Below are 24,924 nucleotides of genomic sequence, written 5' to 3'. Positions count from 1 at the left end.
CTAAAAGTGAACTGATTTTTCCAAACCTGATCTGATCCAGTGCTAGTTAAAACATTTCTTATGAAAAGTAGCCACTGAACATTTTCATTTGTTTGACGATAATGATAATAATAATAGATACTTAAATAGCACACTATCCAGAAATCTGCTCTAGGTGCTTTACAAAAACGCTTTTGTTAACATAAAACATTACATCAATGTTAATACACATACCAAAATGTGACTACACACACAGACACACAGACACACACACGCACACACACACACAATGCACACATACATTTTAACATACATGTGTATCCAACAGCTACCCTAACACATATGCACACATAGGCAGGCAAAAACTTACATAAACACACGTACACACAATACAAATTCAAATACATGCATGTAGTTATGTACACATACATATGTATACACACATAGTCAAGCACAGCTAAAGCAAAGGAAGTGGACCTACCACAATTGAACTTATTGCTGAGGGAAAAGGTGAGTTTTGAGACGAGATTTAAAAGGTACGTGCATTTATATTTTGTGTATACAAGTGAATTTTGAGGAAGCTCTAATATGTGTATCCAGTAGCCAATAACTTGACATATTATTTTGGGGCTAATAGGAAATCTTCCTAATTCTCCTAAAACGGTGAGAACCATTGCTCTTTTATGTACACCAAGTATTTGCTTACAAAACTTGACATGAAGTCTTTCATGTGGAAATTTATTGGAAAGACAATTACTGAATAATTCGAATAAATTAAACGATACATCTCCTGCAACATCATATGGAAACCAAACTTCTGCTTCATATGTTGAAATAGGCGTTATCAAAGTATCATATAACTGACACATAATGTCTATATTCATATATGTATTACAAAATGTTCTGAGTAGCACATGTAGAGCCTTATATGCTTGATTTTTAAGATGACCTTGTGCTCGACTTAAGTTGCCATTTCTACGAAATATAACCCCTTAATATTTATATTCTTCTGCTGTTTCAGTTATGTCCTCTCCACATTTAAAATGTAGGGCTATTTTAGGGACAGTTTTTGAAAAAAACGATTACTTTTGTCTTTTCTCTGTTCAAACTTAAGCCCCATTGACTGCAGTAAGAGCGTAAAATGTTAAGCTTTTGTTGCAAGCCGTCTTTAGATAATGATAAAATAACTAACTAAATCATCTGCATATAAAAGACATGGAGTCCAGTAGATGAAGTGTTGTGAATCGTTGGGGAGTTCATATCTGTCATATCTGTGGTAATATCATTTTTGAAAATATTGAATAGAGTTGGGCTGAGTGTATTTCCCTGATGTACCCCCTTTCGAATAATAAATTCTCTGCTGAAATGATCTTGTGATTTTGCATAGATTTTAGCGTTCGTATACATATTTTTATGATATTAAAACATTTACCTTTTATTCCAATTCGGTGTAGCTTCAGCATTATTGCATCATGCCAAACACTGTTGAACGCTTTTTGAAACTCTACAAAATGACCATACAGTCAACTGTTTTTTCTTTTTATTATCTCATCTACTAGCCCTTTTAAAATAAAGATTAGATCAGTGGTTCTATAGTTTTTTTTCGAAATCTGGCTTGTTCTTTGATTAAAACATTTTTAGTCTCTAGGTATTCATTCATTCTTGTATTCAGGATTGTGCAGAATACTTTACCTAATGCATTAGTCAGTGTAATCCCCCGATAGTTATTTGGGTCCATTGGGTTGCCGCTTTTATATAAAGGGATACTGATACCAGTTTTCCAATTGTCTGGATACATAGCTGTTGTATATATTACATGACATAGCTTTTGCATGACAGGTAACAGAACTGGAAGACTGCTTTTGATCATCTCATTTGTTATTGCGTCCCTTCCTGGCGATTTTTTGGGTTTTTTTTTTTTACTTAGGCATGCCTTTCTTATTTCTTCTTCAGTAATTTCTTTATTGAAACTTAATGTATTACCATCATGTAACATTTCAGTGTTTTCAAGTTCATCTTGAACTATTGTTTTTTGCTCATCATTTATTTCCACATCTTTTCCAATTAAATTTTCTAAATGATAAATCCATTTTGAAACATTAAATTGATGTTTACATTCGTTCTGTTCTCCCATTGTCTGCAAAGTTTTAATTGTTTTCCATGCTGACTTTGGATCTTTATTGAGCACCTTGTTTAATTCTTTCACTAAGATTTTTATATGAACGTTTGTTTTGTTTTACCATCCATTCCATTCATTCCATTCATTCTCCTGCCCGGGATGGGCGTAGAGGAGACATGAGGGACGATTCCGTAGTCAGACGACGCCATCCGGTTCTATCTTCTGCCTGTCATATCAGCGTAGCGCTATCCATATTGGTCCATTCCTTGATGTTGTCCATCCAGCATTTGGCTTGCCTCCCTCTTCGCCTACCACCCTCTAGCGTTCCCTGTAGAACTGTCTTTTGCAGTGAATTGTGGCGTGTCACATGCCCGAACCATGACAGCTTCCTCCTTTTGACCACTGCTAAGAGTGGTTCCAGTGGACCCGCTAGCATGGTTATTTGGCTCTTGACAAAGTCATTGGTCTTTCTGTCCTTCCATGAGATTCCAAGCAATCGTCTGAAGCATTTTGTCTCAAACGTCTGGACTTTCCTAGTAGTCTCTGCTGTTAAAGTCCAACTTTCACATCCATACAGCAGTATGGATAGCACCAGGGATCGGTACAGTTTGATCTTTGTTGGAAAGCTGATCTCTCTGCTCTGCCAGTCTGATCTCTCTGTTTTACCAGTCTGTTGTATACCTTGCGGTTAGCAAAATATTTTTGACGTAAAGACTGATTGTGTGGCTGCCTATTTAACACATTAAAAATTGATTTAATATCTCTCCTGTGTTGATAACAGTCTCTGTCAAACCATTTTTTTTATTTCTTCGGCGTTTTTGCTTATGAAATCTAGATTTTGTTCTTAGACTAACATTCGCAGCTGAAGTCATTATTTGTGTGAATTCATTAACAACGTCATTCACTTCTTTGTCATTTACGATAGATTGATTAACAGTTTGACTGCTCAGTTTGTTATATATATCATGTATTTGTTCCTGTATCCATGGTAAACCTAAAGCTTTGACATATGCTGCTGATGAATATTGATCCTAAATGTATTTTTTTTATCAGTATAGTTTTGTTTAAATGTATTTTAAAGTAAACTTCTATTGTGAGATTTATGTACTATATTTTGTTTTTGTCTCCATAGTCCAGTCATAAATAATTTTAATTCCAGTTGGCAATGATCCGAAAACCTTGTAAGATGGTGAACTTTCATGTGTAATATTTCCTGTCTAATTGCCTTAGAGCAAATAAAATAATCTACAACACTGCTGCCATGCTGATTATAGCATGTGAAACGCCCATGAAGATCACCCAGTGTTCTTCCATTAAGGATGCACAGATCATTGTCAATGCACATTGATACAAATTTTCTGCCATTTCTTTGTATCAAAGAGTCAATGGAATTTCTATTGCACTCTGTGTCAAACGAATAAGTACGTGTTAAATTATATACATTTTTATCAGAATCCATCTTAATGTAATCAGTAACTTGCGCAGTTTGTGCATTAAAATCACCACACAATATAACATTTCCTTTTAGTGTTAATTGTTTCATGCTGTCCTCTATCTTGTCCCATATGCTCGCAGTGTTGTCTCGACCAAATGACGATGTTTGTGGTGGGATATATACACATCCAGTGTAAATATCATTGTCATTGTTGGTCCCAGGTATCATTAACCATACTAGATCACTTTTGCTGCATGGTAGAATTTTGACGTATCTTCGGATATTTTCTTTGATAAATACCAGTATACCACCAGATGAACTTGCTGCTTTACTCCGGTTTTGTTGTACATAGTGAATTTCTGGTGAGAATTCTGGAAGATATATATTATGTGCACTTTCTTTATTCAGGTGCCTTTTTTGAAAAAAAAGTATGTCATATTCTTTGAAATCCTGTGAAACATCGGGGTCAACTAATTTATTTATCTTAAGTCCATCAATTGTCTTTTTATAACCCTTAAGGTTCCATGATAATATCTTTAAAGTTGTTTTTGGCATTAGACAATGAAAAAAAGGAAAAGAGAAAGAAAAACCAAAAAGATATAATACAGTTAATGCACATTAACTCAGTGCAATATTGCCTGCAAAATCTACAATGTCAGCACCTCATCAGTAGATGTAATAGTTGCTTGTTGGCCTGTCATTGTTGTACCAGTTTTTTCTCCAGTGTTGGTCCACTGCATGACGGCCACAACCATCTTCCCTGATGTCATAGTAGACAGAATTATCATATCGCCCTTGATTGTATCTTTGACTTGTAGCAGTGTTCATGTTTGACGAACGTGGTAGACGATTCTGTGTAGCATGCTGTCAGGATCTTCTCACCTGTCCAATGTAGGTGACGTTCTCTTCGTTGTTGCGATAGAAACCTCTGTTTGTCATCTTGTATCCGATGTAGAATCCAGCATTGTGGTTGTTGCTCCTGTCATAGATTTTCTGCGGAATTCTCCCTCTCTTCTTGTTGCTGGTGTGGTCTTTGGTACTGGCCTGTTGTTTTTCGAAAATTGTTGGTCGAGGAATATTGTTTCCTTCTAGGTCTTTCCCACAAGATAGCTTCCAAATGTCGACCAATGTTTCCTGCAAGGATACTGTCTCCTTTTCTGTTTGGGTGGATCTCGTCTTGGAGATGGTGAGTTGTCTGTAGGCTGTCGTGTCCCAGGAAGGAAACGTTGTCAGCGTCGTGAAATTTTGTGAAGGCCAGGGTGTTGAACAGCTCCACTTTGTGGTTGAGTTCATTTGACCTTGTTACAGTTGTTTTGCTGATTATATAATTTTTGTTGTGGGGTGTTTTGTTCTGATTGTTGTGACCGCTGCAACAAGGTTGTTGCATGTTTTTTCAGCTGTCATATTTTTTAGGTCGTTGATACCAGAGTGAATAAGTATGGCGTCTGGGTGTTCTGGATCTTGCATAGAGAAATTTTCAGTTGTTGACAATCTTTTTTTTTATTGATGTCCAGGCCATAAGAATGACCAAGTCTGTCTGCTTGCACTCCTTTCAACAGTCGTGGAGCAGGGTAACTCATGGGAGTTGGGAAATCTTGTGGGTGCCCTGATGATTCTCGTCCTCGTCGTTGTCCATGGTGTCACTTTCAGAGTCCTGTGTTTCCTCTGAACTCTCCCTTGCCCAGCTGTTGGCGTTGTTTCCATATCTGTCCACGTTTTGTTGTGGTGACCTCTTTTTCTGTGTAGTGGCTTTCTCTTTTGTCGTGTTTGGCTCCTTTTGAAGGGCCAGTTTGGGTTTTACTCGTGGATAATAAGTCACTCGAAGACTTTACAGCCATGTTGATTGAGGGGGCTGCCTTCGCCGGCTCAGCTGTTGATCCTGGTGTGACTGAGTGTTTGCTGCTGACCGGTGTCTGCTGTTTGTTTTTTTCATGAATACTCACAGTATATGTGTTCTGACTATTGAAAGGGCACAATTCAACTGATGGTTTTACGGTGGATGTTGATTGAACAATTTGATTTGAGGGAGTGGACGAAAGTTTTGGGGTAGAGGGTTCATTCACAGTCGGTTTCTTTGGTGAGAAAAAGGACTTGATGGACGATTTCAGGTTTGTAAATACCTTCTCTTCTGTTTGGACTGTGGCATTGGATGTGGTCACTTGAATGGATGGTTAATGTGGGAGTTTGTGGGACCGTAGAGCTACTTTTATATTTGACATCAGTTCCTCTTGGCGTTTAGGATGTTGAAGATCGGCAAGGGATGAGGCTACATTTACCACTGCTCGCTCGAGGGTTCCGCAGGATGGATGTCACTGTTTGATGTTGTGACATCAATAGCTTATCTGTGATCTTGCCAGGACAACTGACGTCATCTTTGCGTCATTTTTATGTTGTTTCTTTGGGAAATATGTTTTCAGCTATTGTTTCATCATAGAAAATGTCACTGCAAACTTTGCACGTATACTTGCGTGACGATTTCGCGAACACACAAATCTGGTAGGTTGGGAGGTTTGTACATGAAAAATGAATTTTTTTGTGGCAGTCAGAACATCGCAACGTGCGTTCTTCCGTTTTTTTGTGTCCACAGAAGCAGTTTTTGTTGTTTTCTATCATTTCATGGTAATCTTCTTCATGGTACATCTGATCAATTGTTACTTCATCATTTTCATCATTCATGAACTCACCGACATCGTAGATTGTCTGGTTTTCATGTCCAGCAAGTTGCATTGCTTCAAGTGCTTCGGCCATAGTTTCATAACCTTTGTGCGCTGCTTTTGAGAACCCAGTAACTTATCTTGAAGCATCATTCCAGTGTTTAAAAATTCCGCATTTTCTTCCGTTGCTGACAGTGTACAGTTTGTTCTCTTTCCATTTTGTTGCCATTTGTTGATGGTTGGTTGACAATGTATGAGATTGCAGGTTGATTGTAATTAAAATGAAGCGAATTTCTTGTGTGTGTGTGTGTGTGTGTGTTAACCAAAAGTGCGTGTGCGCGCGTGCGTGCGTGCGTGCGTGTGTCCTGTGCTGCAATCACAAAACTGAGAGCAATAATTTTAGATACTTTTAGCAGCAATCAGCAGTTTGCTCTGTATTATTATTGAAGAGAGTGCATTTTCATTATTGCCCTAGAGTTGTGCAGTCATTGATATTATTTGCTCTGTTTAACTTCTCTTTTTGGTGGACCTCCAATCAAATCTGGATTTTTCTTTACATTACTTGTGTCTGCCAGAGCCAGGAGACTTTCCAGTTTTAAACAGTTTTTTTGTTGTTATTTTTTCTGTCACAGGGGTGGTGGACCTTGGAGATGGCAACCATTCACTTGCAAAACAGAGAGAAAATCAGAGTGAGAAGACAAATTCAGTTTCAAGACCTTATATGAACTTATACAACAGCACATCATCACCACCATTCACAGCTGCTACTGGCATTTTAGCAACGATCACTACAACCAGCTGTTCTACCATTCCCAATAGAGGGCCTTCTTCCTCTCAGGATTTGAATGTATCCTTCACATCGTCAGCAGGGGATCAAGCCTCTTTTTACCACCCAGCCCCAGCTTACCAGGCCTTCTCTGCCATGCCAGGACCACTAAGCCTTGACACAGGGAGTCCAGCATACGAAAAATATCTGCAGTTGAAGGAACGTGGGCGTAGATTGAAGGCTGCAAAGATAGGCAGGCAGGCTGACTCGGAGGGAATGGGTTATGGAGGGATGTCTGCATTATATCCAGTGCCATCACCCTGTGTGACCTGGCAGGGAAACATTATGGACTGCACAAATGATTCCCACTCTTTGGCCTCATTGATGTCCTCCGCTCATGGTAAGAGATAACTGTTTTCATTTCTTACAAAGATGAATACAAATTTATTTGCCTTTTTATCTTATTTTATGTAAATGAAAACAATCCAAAGTTTGTTATTAATGTTGGCATTATTTTTTTTATATGAAGCAGTTCACAATTTCTAATTTTAAACACTTTTACATTTGGCTCACAAGTGTAATAAATCTGTTTTTTGGTGCGTGCGTGTGTGTGCATCCATGGTTAAGGTTAACAATTCCATTTTCTGTGGAAATACTTTTTCAAGCCCAAATTTGAAATAAACTTAAATAATACTATGTAACTATACTTACACACTAGTTATTGGGGTGCATTATTATTGTTACTGTAATTTTTTTTTTATTAGGGGTGTAACTGTTCTAGATTAAACCAAGGTTCCAGGTCATGAATGTCATATATAGTTTCTGGATGTGCAGTTTTTTGGGGGGTTGTTCCTGATTTGTTGCAAGATAATGTTTCTTTTTGCCAGGATTTGTGTTTGGTCACAGTTATGACAGATGACATATAAAGAAAAAAGAAATTCTAGACAGAACACAGAATGTCACTAGCTACACCATTGACATGTTTATTGCCTATGAATATTTTCAAGAGGGTTCTGAATTAGCTTGATTGATTATGGTAAAATATCCTTGGCAACAGCACTTCTTGGTCAGTCTTCTTGCCTGTAACATTAGTCACTGGGGGAATTGTTTCATATACATGAGCTTTATTTGTTGTGATGTATCTGAGTGGTAAAATCATGATAAAGTTGGAAATAGTAAAAGTTTGGAAGATACAGTCATGTGATGTAAGATTTGCAAATCTGTTAGACACAACAACCAAGTGCAGTTGTGTTCTTATCTCCACTGTCATGTTGCTTTAACTCACCCGATTCTTTTATCAGATTCGAAGCAGGGTTTACAGAAAGCATTAGATGCCCTGTTACAGAATTGTGTTGAATGGATATTGAAGTAAATGTCTCAAAAACCAAAATTTAGAAATTCTTTAAATTTGGTTTAGAAACAGTAGACGTTGTCAATTCATTTACGTACCTCGGAATAGAATTCAGTAGGACTGGAACATTCTTTCTAGTAAAAAAGAGAACATATGACCATGCACACAGGGCAATGTTTTCGTTGCTACAAACTGCAAGAAAGCAGGAACTATCCTTACATGTTGTTTTAGATGTGTCAGAAAATGGTTATACCAGTTCTGTTATATGGATGTGAAATATGGGGATATTAGAATCTTAATGTGTTAAAAAAAACTGCAAATGAAGTTTCTGAAAACACTTTTCCATCTACACCAAAACACGATGTCAAATATGCTACTTGGAGAAACCGGTATATTTCCCATTTCGGTTCTTGAAAAGTGTAGAATGGTGTGTTTTTGGTCAGGATTAATTTATGATGCAGCTGATAGATTATCATGTAAAGCATATTCTGCTTTATACAGATTATTTTCATATACAGATTTCCCATCAAAGTGGCTTAACTTCATCAAGAATATTTTGATTGACAGCGGTTATGACTGTGTTTGGTTTTCACATACATTCCATGGTAATGATTTCTTTTGTCAAAATATCACACAAAGTCAAAAAGATACGTACATTCAGTCATGGAGAAAATCTCTTGAAGACAGTACTAAATGTTTGTTCTATAGGAGCATCAAACCCAACTTTTGTCAAGAAAAATATATCTCACAACTTCCAGATACTTAAATATATCCTTTGATAAAGTTTTGTTGCAGAAATCATAAACTGCAGATCAAAACAAGAAGAAGAGAAGGTGAAAACAGAATTTGCAAGGAATGTAATATGGGTACTGTTGGGGATGAATTTCATTTTGTTTTAGAAAGGGTGTGTAACTTTTGTTACACCTTAAACATACTTGTCAGTATGTTTTAGTTTGATTTGTTTTGTTGCAAATCATTATCATTAGTGTGCGTGTATGTGTGCGTGCGTGGGTGTGTGTTTTTGTGTGTTTCGGAGGTATCATTGGACTGAAGTTTTGATTCAATGAGTATGTATTGTTATTGTATACCCCAAAAGGGGGCAAAAGGATTACATTTCTTTGAATCAAAGGGCCCCGATCCAGGCCGAACTGTATACAACCGTTTCAGACAAATGGCCCCAATCAGGGCATTAAATAGTTTTGAATTTTTAGTGTGGCACGTAATTTCCATAATGACATGAGCCAAGGATATCTTGACTGACCTTTCCACTCTCCACTTCTATCAATAAATGCAGTGTGTGTTGCTGTGCTCACGAGCAGAAGAGTTATTTTTGTGGTGACTGGTTCGCGTGAACAGTGTGTGTCAACAATGATGTCTGACCCAGTTTCTTCTCAGTCAGAAGGCAGACAACAGAATTAGATGAAGCCCTATCGTGGCATATAATGTTCTGAATTTTATCAGTTTCAAACTATTTGTGCATTCCTGGATTTGTTTACAAGTCGTCAGTGTGTGGAAATTTGGAACAAAAAAGATGGTTATTTTCATCATCTCACTGTATGACAGCACAAGAAGGGAGGAAGTTATATATTTTTTGTCCATAACTAATTTGTGTTACTGATCAGTTTGGAAGTTTTCAGTTCATAAATTCTAACATTTGTGTTTTGGCGATTTTGTTTTTTATCCATACAAATGGGTGGTCTGTGGGGAAAGTCAGGGGAGCTAACAGGCAGTACTGACTCAAACATAAACACTATACATAAACACTCACATACACCCACACACACACCCTCCAACCAAAACATCCACAAAAACTATCACACAATAGTACAACACAAAAGCTTTTTGTAAACAGTATTTTGTCTTGAAGCTTTCATCTAGAGGGTTTCATAGTAAATACCCCCCCCCCCCCCCCCCTCCCCCCCCCCCCACACACCCCCAAACGAAGGTTTCAAGCTGAAATATTGGGTTTTTGTTATTCCCACTTGTACCACAACCCCACTCCCTTCCTGTTGATTTACTTTTTAGCATGGATAACCAGAATCACTTCAGCTGATCAACAACAACATTACTTTCGTTTTCTATGACATTTTTGACTCACTTTTGTAAACAAAGCGAGTCTATGTTTTAACCCGGTGATCGGTTGTCTGTGTGTGTGTCTGTGTGTCCGTGGTAAACTTTAACATTGCCATTTTCTCTGCAAATACTTTGTCAGTTGACACCAAATTCGGCATAAAAATAGGAAAAATTCAGTTCTTTCCAGTCATCTTGTTTCAAACAATGTTGCAGCTCTGGGATGGTCACAAAAATTTTTTAAAAAAACAAGCCAAATCATATGCAAACTGAATTTACTGTTATATTTATTTATTTTTATTTTTTTTCTAAACTTGGCACTTTGATCTGATATTCTGACAGCATCAAGAGCAGTAATTTTTATCATTTTTTGTTCAAACAGGAACTTCTTTTGCTAAGCATGGAAGTTATATTTCTGGTACATGTCTTTGGTGCAGATAGTAAAAAAGGGAAATTAATCTGTAATCAGTGCAAGGGGGGTTAATTTGCTTTAATCTGATCTTTCTCATCTTAAACATTACATTTTGAAATTATACTCAGTACATAAAAAGCTTATATGTTTTACTCTCAGTGTAGAGGGCTTTCACTATGTTCATTTGCCTAAGTGGTCTTTTTCGGAAAATAAAAAAATGTGTGTGCGTGTATGTGTGTGTGTGTGTGTGTGTGTGTGAGTGTGTATGTGTGTGTAGTCATATTTTGGTGTGTGTATGTAACATAGATGTAATGTTTTATGTTAACAAAGCGTTTTTGTAAAGCACCTAGAGCAGATTTCTGGATAGTGTGCTATATAAGTATCCATTATTATTATTAATACTACGAGTGGACATTATAGATCTGTTGGCTGAGCCCTGAAGCTCATGGACAAAAATCAGTTGCATACACATATTTATACATATTCAAAGCGCATGCTCATATTCCTTGTGAACGCAGAGGATGTCCATTTTGTTTCAAATAGTTGTTCAGTCCTATATTCAATCAACAATACACGATAACATGTGATGGAAAGTTGGAGAAGGAGACCGTTAAATATTTATTCAGAGAATGGTTTGTGAATGCCTCATCACTTACTGGATTATGCCCCAAATTGCCAACAATATCAACAAAATCAGTCGGAATTCACAGTTAAAAATAATAAACCATGAGAGTTAATACCCTTGATGAAACGTAAAAATTTCCAGTCTTGATTTTTCTCAAAATTAGCCCTTTTCACTTCATGTGACGGTGTGTAAGCGGTGTCTATGTCACAGGCTTTGAGGTTTGTCTTCAAGGTGTCCTTGAAGCGCTTGCAGGGTCTTCCAAGTTCACGGTGGCCTTCCTTCAGCTGGCCATACAGTAGCATCTTCGGGATCCTGCTGTCTGTCATGCAGACAACGTGTCCTGTCCAGTGTAGCTGGCACTGGGTCAGTAGGCTTTCGATGCTGGGCAGGCCGTTCTTCTCTAGGACCTGGAGGTTGAAGACCCTGTCTTGCCACTTTATGCCGAGGATCTTTCGTAGGCATCTCTGGTGAAACTGCTCAAGTTGTTGAATGTGACGGTGATACATTGTCCATGTTTCGAAGCAGTACAACAAGGTGATCAGCACAACAGCTCTGTAGGTTTTGATTTTGGTGCCGAGCCTGATGCCTTTGTTGTTCCACAGCCTGTTGTTGAGTCTGCCAAAGGTGGAGCTTGCCTTGGCAATGTGCAGCGTCACTTCTGAATCAAGGGTTCCTTTGTTGCATAGGGTGCTGCCCAGGTAGAAAAACTTGTTGACTGACTTGATCTCTGTGTCATCGATCTTGATTGCAGGGGGGTGGGGGGGGGGGGGGGGGGGGGAGGCACTGGCATTCTGTGAGCTGGCTGGTTGGTACATGGACTTGGTCTTGCTGAGGCTGATGGTGAATCCAAAGCACCTGCAGGAGGTTGAGAACCTGTCCATAATGAACTGCATGTCCTCATGGGTGTGTGCAGCAAACGCACAGACATCAGCGAAGATGAGCTCTTTCAACAGTGCCTCAAACACCCTGGACCTGGCATGGAGTCGCCGCAAATTGAAAAGTTTGCCATCTGTGCGAGACTGAATGCAGATGCCCCGGTCACTGTCTTGGAAGGTTTCAATCAGCATGGCAGAGAAGAGAATGGAGAATAGTGTGGGTGCCAGGACGCAGCCCTGCTTCACTCCATTTACCACAGGGAACGGATCCGACATGTCAGTATTTTCCTGTACTCTCGCTTGCATGCCATCGTGGAATGACGCAATCAGCTGGATTAGGCTCACTGGGCAGCTAAACTTTAGGAGGATCTTCCACAGACCACGGCAGTTCACCTTGTCAAAGGCCTTAGTCAGGTCTACAAAGACCATGTGGAGCTCCTTGTTCTGCTCACGGCACTTCTCTTGCATCTGGTGTACGGCAAACACCATGTCACATGTTCCCTTGCCTGAGCGGAAGCCACGCTGTGCTTCAGGGATGACTGTTTTGGAGACATGGTCAACCAGTCTGTTCAGTATGATGCGGGCAGATATCTTGCCGGCGATGCAGAGGAGAAAGATTCCACGGTGGTTATCGCAGGATGTTTTGTCTCCCTTCCGTTTTTAAATGTGGACAGTTGAAGCATCCTTGAAGTCCTGGGGGACCTCCCCTCTCTCCCAGATAGACTGGAATAGGGCAATCAGCTTGTCTGTCAGCACCTCTCCTCCATACTTGTAGATGTCAGCCTGGATTCCATCTGCTCCTTGTGCTTTTCCTGACGTTGTCAGCTTCAGGGCCTTCCGGGTCTCGGCCTTGGTGGGAGGGGCAGCTAGCGAGTCACTGACTGGTAGCTGTGGGAGGGCTGCAATTACCTCGTCAGATATGGACGAGTCCCTGTTGAGGAGGGTGTTGAAGTGCTCTGCCCAGCGGGCAAGGATGTCTTTTTTGTCTGTCAGGAGGGTGGTCTGGTCTAAGGCTCAGACAGGGGTTGATCCTGTGACTTTCGGCCCATACACAGCTCGGAGACCATCATGCAAGATCTTCATGTCGCGAGCATCAGCAGCGGACTGAAGCTCTGCGGACTTTCTCTCCCACCAGGTGTTCTTCATCTCACGCAGCCTCTTCTGTAAGAGTTGCTTGGTTTGCAAGAACTGGTTCTCCTTCCTCTGGCAGTCTTTACCGGAAATGTGATCCTGATGCCGTATATGCAGTGTGTTCAGGAGCTTGGAGATTCCAGAGTCGTTCTCGTCAAACCAGTCTTTGTGGCTCCTCTGTACAAAGCTGAGTGTGTCAGCTGCTGCTGTGTACACAGCATCTCTAAAGGTGCTCCATACCTCTTCTATATCGGTTGATGCAGGAATTTCTTGGAGAGCTGCTTGGATTTGCTGCTGCAGCATGTCCTTGGTGATAGGGAGGTGCTGGATGTTCAGCTTCTTAGGGGGTTTCTGCCTGGCTTGTTGGAGCTTGCATGCAAGTCTGATGTTCATCTTGCTGCGTACCAGGCGATGGTCTGACCAACAGACTGCTCCTCTCATGCAGTGTGTATTGGAAACATCACCTCTGTCCCTCTGCCGGACAATCACATAGTCCAGCATGTGCCACTGCTTGGAGCGGGGGTGCATCCATGTGTTCTTGTACTTGTCTGCTTGTTGGAAGAGGGTGTTGGTGATGGTGAGTCCATGCTGTACGCAGAGCGAGCGTAAAAGCAGTCCGTTGGAGTTGCACTTGCCAGTGCCGTGCTGTCCTAGGACTTTTGGCCACGAGGAGAAGTCCACACCGACGCGGGCATTGAAATCCCCAGGGATGATCAGCCTGTCCTTTCTGTCTACCGCTGAAATGGTGCAGCTGAACTTCTCGTAGAAAGATTCTTTGATGTCATCAGGGTTGGTCATCATCAGGACATAGCAGCTGATGACTGTGGCGAAGTGATCCTTGGACAGCTTCAGACGCATGGTCATCAGCCTATAGTTTATTCCAGGTGGAAGGCTGTCAAGCTGTCGTGCAAGTTTGGTTCGTATGGCAAAGCCCACACCTGAGGTTCTTGGGGTGCCATCTGGCTTCTCAGTGCAGTAGAAGGTGTAGCCCCCTCCAACTTGCCCCAGCTGGGTTTCACCGGCAAACCTGGTTTTGCTCAGGGTTGCTATGTCCACCTGGTAGTGTTCAAGCATTCTAGCAATAAGCGTTGTGTGCCTTTCTGGTCTGTCGTCTCTGTCTAAAAGGGTGCGAACATTCCAGGCACCCAGAGTCAGGGCATGACTCCTGGTTCTTTTCTTCTGTTGTTTTTGACCGCTAGTGTTGGATGTTGGGAACTTCAAATATCTAGGAGCCACCCTGACAAAAGATGGAAGCAGCAAAGCAGAAATAAGAATTCGCATTGGCACAGCCACTGTAGCCATGACCAAACTGAACAGAGTGTGGAAAAGTAACATCTGATTCTCTACAAAATTCAAACTCTACAAAGCCCTGGTAGTCTCCATTGTACTGTATGGTTGCGAGGCATGGACACTGACGGCCGAAACTGAAAGGAAGATCCAGGCCTTCGAGAACAAATGCCTGAGGAAGCTCCTTCAAATTCCCTGGATGGAGCACAGGACCAATGAACATGTACGGAGCAGAATTGAGAACCTTGCTGGACCTCAGGAACCTCTCCTTTCAACTGTGAAGAGACACAAGCTGATATGGTTTGGACACAACACTCGACACACCAGCTTGTCCAAAACAGTCATGCAAGGCACCATCGAGGGTGGGAGAAGAAGAGGAAGACAGCGGAAGAACTGGCATGAGAACATCAAACAATGGACCGGACTCCACACACGTGAGCTGCTGCCAGCGGCTGCCGACAGAGAGATGGAGAAGGGAGGTTGTGTCTGCGGTCCTCAGGCTTCCCCCAACAACTACTTTGTCGTTATGGGCCTGAGGTTGAGGTTGAGGTTGGATGTCCAAGTAGGTGGGGTTTCCTACTAGGTACTAGGCGAGGCAGGCTTTGTTTAGGGATCCTTTTGTCTCCCCTTCCCCATGTGTCGAGAGCAGTGGTGTCCCTAAAAAGGGCTGCTCTGACACTGTGGGAGGATACAGGCGCCGCATCTGCCCCAGTCTACGGCGGATGACCATCACCCCACAGCCGCCTGCGTGCAGAGTTGTGCCTAGGAACTGCCAGCAGCATCCTCTGCCTGTCCCCATTTCCACTTCTCCATCGCTTGGGAAAGCTGGGTGTTGAATGGCTAGCTCGTTCTGACATTAGCCTGGTTGCCTGACCAGCACAGGTGACTTTTTTTTTAGTGAGGAGGAGTTGTGCAGTTCCTTCCCTGTTCTCTCGCCTACCGATGCTCACAGTCCCACAGGTGCAGATAATGCCACGTGTAGGACGGCCTCAGCAGGTGCAGGTTTTTTCTTCGTAGCTTTGTCTCCTAGGAGGACTTCCAGCCAAGGATAAGAGCTCCCCCTGCCCTTTGATCATCCTCTTCTGCCTTCACAGCCGTCGGGAAAGGTTTCCTCCTCCACCTGTTCCGTCGTTGGGAGGCTTCACATGCAGCCGGTAGTACTGGGTTACATGGTACCAGTAGCAAGGGTTATTACCCTGACCTGTGCTATACCACAATCAATTTATCGCCCTTAAAAAAGCATGTTTAAATGTTACATTTTTTAACATCAGTTAAGGAGCCACGATAGTGTTTTGAGTTAGACAGTTTCTTCTCACCCGAAGATGCGGGGTTTGAATCTGCCTTCAGGGCTTTTTTTTTTTTTTTTTTTTTTTTTTTTTTTTTTTTTTAACCTGAAGCTTTATAATAAGAAACACAGAACACATTTTAATGATCACCGGTAGATTTAAAAAAATTTTTTTTTTTAATGTGTATCACAAGTGAGTCTTGCAGACCTTGCCTCTCTTGTCGAAGTTGCTGTTGTGGACATCAAGCGGAAAATCAAACAAACTTTTAGCCACCTGTTCAGTATTATATGTTCTGGCAGCCATGTTGACACACTCAACAGCTTTTCACTTCATAAAATGCAAAGAAACCGCATCAAAATCGAGCCAAAAGTTGCTGAGATATTGCTTAGAACACTCATCAAGGCATTCGCCGTTTACATTGAAGTAAATATATGCAGAGGAGTGACTGGACAGTTGATAAAGGAGTTAATAAACCACGACTGGACAGTTGATAAAGGAGTTAATAAACAACGGATGTATCCACGGCCGGAAGTGAAAGGTTTGAAATATCAGTTGGATCAAGTTGTTTATCATCTCACTGTAGAAATTAATTGAACCAAAGAAAATGTGTAGTGATGGCTTAGAGGTAACTTGTCCGCCTAGAAAGCAAGAGAATCTGAGCGCACTGGTTCCAGTCACACTGGCAGTCGCCAGTAATTTCTCGCCCTCCACTAGACCTTGAGTGGTGGTCTGGACACTAGTCATTCGGATGAGATGATAAACGAAGGTCCCATGTGCAGCATGCATTTAGCGCACGTAAAAGATCACACGGCAACAAAAGGGTTGTCCCTGGCAAAATTCTGTAGAAAAATCCACTTCGAACAAACAAATAAAATTGCACGCAGAAAAAAATATTATGAAATGGGTGGCGCTGTTGGTGTTGACTTATATCTGTCAGACAAAAGACTTACATCTGTAGTGGCATTTTTAGATCTGTCAGCAGCATTTGATACAATTGACCACCAAATTCTTATCAATCGTCTTAGCACTACCTTTGGCATTAAATCTACTGCTTTAAAATGGTTTTCTTTATATCTTTCAAATCGTCAACTCAAGGTTAAAGTAAAACATAGCACCTCTAAAGTCATTCCTCTTGTGTTTGGTGTCCCTCTGGGATCAGTCTTAGGGCCTATCTTGTTCACTTTTTACACTCAGCCTTTGTCTGACATCTTCAAAAGGTACTCATTTGGTTACCGTAAATATGCAGATGACACAGAATTACAAAAAGCCACTCCACCATCTGATTTTAAAATAGTCAATACTGAATTGGAAGGTTGTGTAGCTGATGGATAAACATGGATGGACAAAAACAAGCTAAAGCTCAATGAAGACAAAACTGAACTCTTAGCCGTTGGAGACCTAACTCGTCTTAAGGCAGCAGAAAAGGACCTAGTTACGTTTGGCCCTGCTTCAGTAGTATTTCAAACATCAGCCAAATACCTGGGTGTATATATCGATCAAACCTTGACTATGAACGACCAAATTTCATTCTTGTGTCGCTCATGTAATTTGCATCTCTGAAGGCTAGCCTCAGTCAGACCCTACATAACAGAAAACTATGGCTCAGTTGGTTTTCTCTTTTGTCCTGTCTAGACTGGATTACTGCAATTCCACTCTCGCAGGTTTACCATCTTCCTTCATCAACAGATTATAGAAAATTGAGAACAATGCTGCACGACTGGTTCTCACCAAAAAGAAATCTGATCATGTTACACCTCTGCTGAATCGGTTACACTGGCTTCCAATTGAGTCCCGCATTCACTATAAGTTAGCAACACTCACCTTCAAACATTTTGACAAGTCTCTTTCATTGTATCTCTCCTCTGTATTGGAAACATATGAACCGCACAGAACATTAACATCCAGTTCTGAAAAGCTGCTTAAAGTTTCAAGGACTAATCTGAAATGCGCTGGAAATAGGTCTTTCGGAGCTCAGGCTCCCCAAGTGTTGGAACTCTCTACCTTCATCTCTTAGGAATGTCTCTGATCTACATTCCTTTAAGTCAGATCTGAAAACTTACATTTTCTGTAAGCACAAAAGTTCTGGGCAAAACGGTTAAACCAAGGTATGCCTGTTAACAAGTAACTAAGTACTAGAATTTATGTAGTCCTGTTTTAATGCATTGTGTATTTTATGTAGTTTTGATTTTAGATGTGATGGCATTTTTTTCTATCTGGTTATTTTTTAATGGGCATGTGTGTGTGTGTGTGTGTGTGTGTGTGTGCATGCATGTGTTTGTGAGGGTACAGTGCTCTGGTATGCGTGTGTAAGTGTGTGGGCATGTTAGTATATCCGAACAGAATTCTGTGTTAGAAAATAAGAAATATCTTAAAGCTTATGCAGTTTTGTTTTTAGTGCAGTTGATATTTAATGTCAGCGTGTGTGTGTCTGTGTGTGTGAGTGTGTGTGTGTGTGTCTGTAAGGGAGGGACATCTATATATATATGTATGTGTGTGTGTGTGTGGTGTGTGTGTGTGTGTGTACTAAGTCTTATTTACTTCATAGCTTTTATAATCTGATTCATCTCTTAAGTGTGCTTTTTCATTCATATGAACACCCTGGGTGTTTTCCATTGTCAGATAGGGGTTGATGTGTTTTTTAAGGCATGTTTATGTAAGCCGCTTTGAGCAGCATTGATGCTGGATATTGCACCATAGAAAAACTATGTATTATTGTTATTATTATTATTAGTGATGTGCTGTCCCTGGGGAGAACAGCCTGAATTTCACATATAGAAATCTGTTGTGACAAAAAGAGTAATACAACTATTTTATGATTCTGCTGTGATTTATTTAAGCTGGAAAGTTGTGCTGAATACCCAGAAAGTCTGAAACACTGATCCATACTGGTTGAAGTGGGCAGCTTTAACTGTCAACAGTTTTGGAGTTTTTGCACTTAAAAAAAAAAAAAAAATTTTTATATTTTTTTTAGCAATAACTATGCAGCGAATTTAAAATGCTTATAGAATGTGCATCTATGAACCAAACTTTTTGTGTAACTATGAACACATCAGAATAAAACAAACTTTTAAAATGTAGTATTTTGAAAAAATACTTCTGGAATATAGTCATTTGGAACTCAGACAGATCTATAGTAAGATTATACAAGAGAGACAAGGCCTTCAAGACTCACTTGTGATATGCACTTATTTTAACTCAACAAAGTAATGTAGAAGAAAAAAGAAATAGATTACCTGGGAAAAAGACACACATGCATGCACACACACACACACACACACACACACACACACACACACACACACACACACACACAATTTGATCTAGATCTATATGTGTGTTTGAAAAAAAAAGTGAAATACCAGGAAGGTGGGCTGCTTCAGAAAGAATCATTCTGTTGAAAGTAAATAAACAGCGGATTTGTTACACACTTGTTCTTTCAGAACAGTGAAAAATCAACGGGAATCCCCAAACCAAAAGTATGCTGTATTCTGCATTTCCAGAACTGTTCCGTTTCATTTTATATGGGTTACTTTGTGACATCAGTCAGCTATAGCACAACCACTTGCAATTTATTATACCAAACTACCGCCCCATTGCCCCATTCCATTCGTGTCAACTGAATGGTGTATCCAGCAACAGCTATTTTGAGACAGGCAGGGAGCACCAAAACATTCTTCAGTACCTGGAAACATCACTGTCTGCTAGGAGTTGCTTTGCATATTTATACTTGGCCTCCAAACAGTATGGAAAAGAGTACATTAAAGATTATGTTACTATTAAAAAAATTTAAAACATCTTTCAAAGCTAGGTATTGCATGTTTTACAGACTTCACGCTTGGACTACCATAAATAGACACACAGTTTGCAAAGCTCAGAGTTGTCTTCCTTTGTGCATGCAGAATGCGATGTGATGTAAATGTTATTGTGCTTGGAAAATTGTTTTTGTGGATTTGTATGCATGTTGGGGACATTTGTGCAGTAAGATTTTTAGGCCTGTGCGCAAATCTCTCTCTCTGAATAAAAACTCGGCTGCCTTCTTCGCCTCCTGTCAGTTATGTGTTATCACAAATTATTGAGTGAATGTGGCACACTTAATCCAAGATGTCCGCCTCCATCGATTCGTGTGGGGTCTGTCAAGTACAATGTCTGTTATGTTTATTCTAGGTAATGTAGTAACATCTGTGAAATATTCATATGCAGTAATATTTATCTTGTAGTTAGCAGCAGCATTCTCAAAGGTAAATAGTGTGAGACTTTCCCACTGAGTTTAAAACACAAAAGCCTTTTTATGCCTTGAGTCGTGTTTTAAAATGTAATGTTTTAGATGAGTTAAAAGAAAATTATCTCCAATACTAATAATTCATTTTCAGCCTATAAGTATAAAGTCCATTAACAGGCACATTGAGAGATGTGTGTGTGTAAATGTAACTTCCACACTGAGCAAATGAAGTTCCATTTTCAGCAACAAAAATAAAAATATTAATGAACTGCTATTGTTCAGTGTGTCAGTATGTCACATAAAAATGCTAAGTTTTGTGTATAAAAAAAGAAAAATGTAACAGTAATTTTTTGGTGAAAATATAAATTTATTTTGTGCCCTTCCCAGGGATGCAGTATCATTATGATTAGAATGTATGGAAAGAACTGATCATTTGCTATTGTTGTGCCATATTTGGTATCAGCTAAGTATTTCCAGAGAAAATGGCAATGTTAAAGTTTACCACGGACACACAGACAGACAGACAGACAGACGCACACACACACACACACACACACACACACACACACAACCTAACACTGGGTTATTACATAGGCTCACATTGTTTACACATGTGAGTCAAAAATGATGAAATGGCAGTTGATGTTTTATGTTTAGTTTTATGTTCTGTCTCCCAGTTTTCCTGTGAAAAGGAAGCCCTGCAAGATATTGCTTTTTCAGTTTGTTGATGTGCTATTGCCAAGTCGGAAATATCTATTATCTGGTTTATTATGATTTTTGTGTAGAGGATTTTTTTATGGTATTCAGCTATCCTTTGCTTTTCAGACTGCTTTTCAGGAATATTTGCAGAAAACATCAGTTACATAATAGACTTTTAAAACTTGTCTGTTGCTCAGGAAGCTGTATGCCGGACCTTACATCAACTGGCACCAATCCTGTTGCACCAGTGGTCCACATGGATCTAGATGGTGGAAGTCTCTTGAGCAGTGACCTCGCCTACTTGATACAGGACGATCCTCAGACTAATTTGAAATGGTAAGAACTAATCTTTCTCTTCATGATTTATGATGAACTTTGTATCAGTAAGGTTAGTTATCACATCAGTGAGAAAATAACTTAGTTCTTTTTTGTTCCAAGCCAGATACTTCATGAGATTGAAAACATGAAATGCAGACTGCATTTTTGTCTCTTGTCTTTTTGAGTTTCTCTCTCTTTTCTTTGTCCTTCAAACATGCTGCGGAATCCCCCCCACCTTGCCCTGAACCACTCACAATCCCATCCCTGTTCATTATTGCTCTTTATACTACTTACAGTGGTGTAAAATTTACGTTTATGTTCAGGAAATAAGCTATCTTAGAAAAATGTGTCAGATTGTTGCCCTGCCATAAGAATTGCCTCTTTGGTTTTTTGTTTTTTTTATGTGAATAAGTGCTCTCCCCTTGCCATGGAAGAGAATTTTGAGGATTCAGGGGGTAATAAAAGAAATTCTAGCATGACAACTTTAAAGAAATACAGAAAAGAATATAGAAGTTTTATAAAGCAAAATGAACAAGGATTCTGAATCTAATGTGGGCTTGTTTACCAATTATTTTGGTTGCAGAGAACTACTCAGACATTTGAAAGTGGATAAAACAAATTTCTGTATACAAAAAAGTATCTCTCCACAGAGAACTACTCAGACATTTGAAAGTGGATATAACAAATTTCTCTATACAAAAAAGTATCTCTCCACTTTTATATATTAACATCCAAAAAGGAAAAAGACTAAATACAGCAGGATGTGCTTCTTGTTAGTTTATATCTGTAAATGAAAATAAGTTAAAAGTTTATAACACTTACAACTCTAAAGTGAATAAGTGTGGGCAAAGACAGATGTGGGTTCTGTCAACATAAAAGGCTGATTATATATGTATTATGTTTAGAAGCTGAGCAGTCAACTTTGTGGCTATTTAAGAGCTTCTCCCTATAGAGGGTGACTGAAGTGTCTGCTGCGCTTGTCAGTTTGCTGCCTTTACAAACAAGTTAATTGTCTGATCACTGTCAAAAAAAGTATGAAAACTTCCAAATAGGTTTACCATCCTTTCCACTTTCAACCCTGGATTTCATGAAAAATCAGGAATTGTAGTCTATTGCCCAATCACCTCTGCATTTGCCTGGATAATTGGCTAATCTTGGTGTCTGTGTCATCATGAGTTGAAGGGGGTAATGTAATAATAATTACCAAATCATTATGTTCAGTGGGCCCCATCCCTCTCTTTCTCGCTCTCTGCCCTGTCTCTCACATGGGCTCCACACATGCACGCACACGCGCACGCGCACACACACACACACACACACACACAGAGATCTCACTGATGTGTACATCAGGTCTTACCATCTCTCTCTCTTTCTGAATCTCTGTCTAACTGTTAAAACACCTTGACATTTGATTTGAAGGAGAAACTGGACACTATCCATTATATATAAATACATTTGTTTGGTATGTTAAAAAGTATTGGCATGGTTTATTCACAGTTCAACAACGAGTTGTATCTGCTTGCACTTATCTGCCAGATTCAAAATAGACATGTTAGAAAAGGTTCAGGGTAAGAATGTCACCATTAACTTTATGGAGACGTGATTAAATAGTTCACGTAGTTGCAACACATTTTCACACAGAGACAAAGACATACAAATGATATATCACTAGAAAGTTTACTGTCTCTTCTTTAAAGATTATAAAACAGTTTTTTTCATTACATGTGGCTAAATATTTTTGAAATATTTTAAATTATGTCACTAAATACTGAAAAACTGAAAAATTTGAAAAACAGGTATACTGTACTCACCAGGCATGTCATATCCATCAGCTAATCCACACAGAAGAATAAGATGAATTTTTCACATAGTAAAGTTCCCTGATTCTCGTGAATCAGTTTGAAGTCATATGTTGCACAACAAACTGTTAGAAAAAATAAATAAAAGGTCACAACACTGGAAAAACAGAAAACGCAAAACGTTACAAAACCATCACTTGAAAAAAAAAAAAAGAAGAAAAAAACAACAACCCTATTTACACATTTCTGCTGCACCTCCCAAAACCTGGAGGGAGTCAGGCTGGTGTTCTCTTGACCCTCTCCCGGGGGGGTCACTACCTTGTCGTGGTCGGGAGGCTTAGTGGCCAGTGATCGAGTGAGCTATGTCAGCGGGGGCATCAGTGCTTCTTGGGGTTTTGCTGCTCTGGTCCCAGGTCTTAATTGACAGCCTACATAGCCATCGTAGCTGTTAGGGCTGAATAAGTGGTGGTTTTTGTACTGATGCCCCTGATAGGGCTTCCCATGTGGAACAGGTCATGAGTGAGGCCCAAACTAAACGTGTCCCACTGTCCCTTTCGCTATTCTCTATTCTTCTTTTTACCGCCTCTTTTCTGTCATCAGCTCCCCATCAAGCCTTCTTTTCCACATTCTTTTTTCTCTGCGGCCTTCTTCAGGCCCACCGTGTTTGCCGTGCGGCGCGACCTGTGATGGAGGGGAATGAGATCCTGGGGATTGAGAGAGCACGCTGCTCTCAACACATCCCTTTGGCTCGGACCTCTCCTAAGACAGGCGGCACACATTGGCCCATGCGTGTCAATCGGCTACCCCTTCGTGGGGCTGGGTCAAGACTGGCAGTTTAGAGGCTAACGAAGATAACCCCTGTAGTGTTCGGTTCTCTGTCCCCGGGAGCTGGGGATGATCGGGGGGGAACACGTTGGAGCTAGGCTGTTGGTCGTATATCCCTCCGGAAACCTGGAAGGGGTCAGGCTGGTGTTCCCTTGACCCTGGCCCCTAAGTTGGACCCCATGGTGGGTGGGTAAGGGAGGGATGAATATACAATTATTTAAACATGAATTCCAAACAACTACACCCCCCGAAACTCGGAAAAAGAAGAAGACAAGGAACAGTCGATTCGGACTCCGATTCGGAGGTCGTTGAGACCTCTGGATTTTGGCCATCGTGGCTTGTGATGGAGGGCGCTGATGACGACAAGCCCTTGTCGGCTCTCAGCCCCTTCGCTATCCAGAAGGGCTTCCAGTGTTTGGCGGGACCACTGAAATCCATCAAGAGGCTGAGGAGCGGAGCGTTTTTGGTGGAGACAGAGTCTAAAAGGCAGACACAGCTTCTGCTCAAGGCGACCACTTTTGTGGATAGGGCAGTGAGAGTTTCCCCTCACAAAGGTCTCAACTGCTCAAAGGGGGTCATCAGATGCCCGGAGTTGAGAGGAGTGTCTGAAGCTGAGATCAAGAGCGAGCTGTCCTCTCAGGGAGTGACCGACGTGTACAGGGTGACAGTGAGGAAGGGGTTGGACAGAGTCCCGACCAACACATTTTTCCTCACCTTCTGCTGCCCGAATGTCCCCAGGGACATTCGAGTCGGATACCTGATGGTGAGTGTAGGCCTGTACGTTCCGTCCCCTCTAAGATGTTTCAAATGCCAGAAATTTGGACACGTGTGGGACCGATGTAAGGAGGAAGAGGCGTGTGGCACCTGTTCAAAGGTGGAGCACCAGGGCAATTGCGTCAGTCCATCCTGTTGTGCGAACTGCGGAGGCGGCCACCCATCCTCATCGAAAGACTGCCCCACCTGGAGAAAGGAAAAGGAAATCCAGAAGGTGAAGACAGAAAAGAAGATATTGTTCTTTGAGGCAAGGAAACAGGTGGAGGCTGCGTCGCCAAAGGCGTCTTACGCCTCTGTCGT

At 40.7% G+C, this 24,924-nt stretch overlaps 1 protein-coding gene across 21 annotated transcripts in view; it reads left to right on the top strand.

The window, feature by feature from the left end:
• LOC143282461 (tyrosine-protein phosphatase non-receptor type 13-like) overlaps nucleotides 1-24,924 on the top strand; it is a 590,260-nt gene that overhangs the window by 171,195 nt on the left and 394,141 nt on the right. For 20 of the 21 annotated variants that reach the window (XM_076588121.1, XM_076588127.1, XM_076588111.1 and 17 more), the window contains 2 exons: nucleotides 6,820-7,353; nucleotides 21,106-21,244. In XM_076588121.1, the coding sequence (XP_076444236.1) occupies nucleotides 6,820-7,353; nucleotides 21,106-21,244 (673 nt within the window). The remainder of the gene's footprint in view (nucleotides 1-6,819; nucleotides 7,354-21,105; nucleotides 21,245-24,924) is intronic. The other variant, XM_076588135.1, reaches the window with a different exon arrangement.

The sequence above is a fragment of the Babylonia areolata genome, chromosome 1 (genome assembly GCF_041734735.1).
Source record: "Babylonia areolata isolate BAREFJ2019XMU chromosome 1, ASM4173473v1, whole genome shotgun sequence".
NCBI classification, from domain to species: Eukaryota; Metazoa; Mollusca; class Gastropoda; order Neogastropoda; family Buccinidae; genus Babylonia; species Babylonia areolata.
This window is presented reverse-complemented; position numbering and strand designations above follow the sequence as displayed.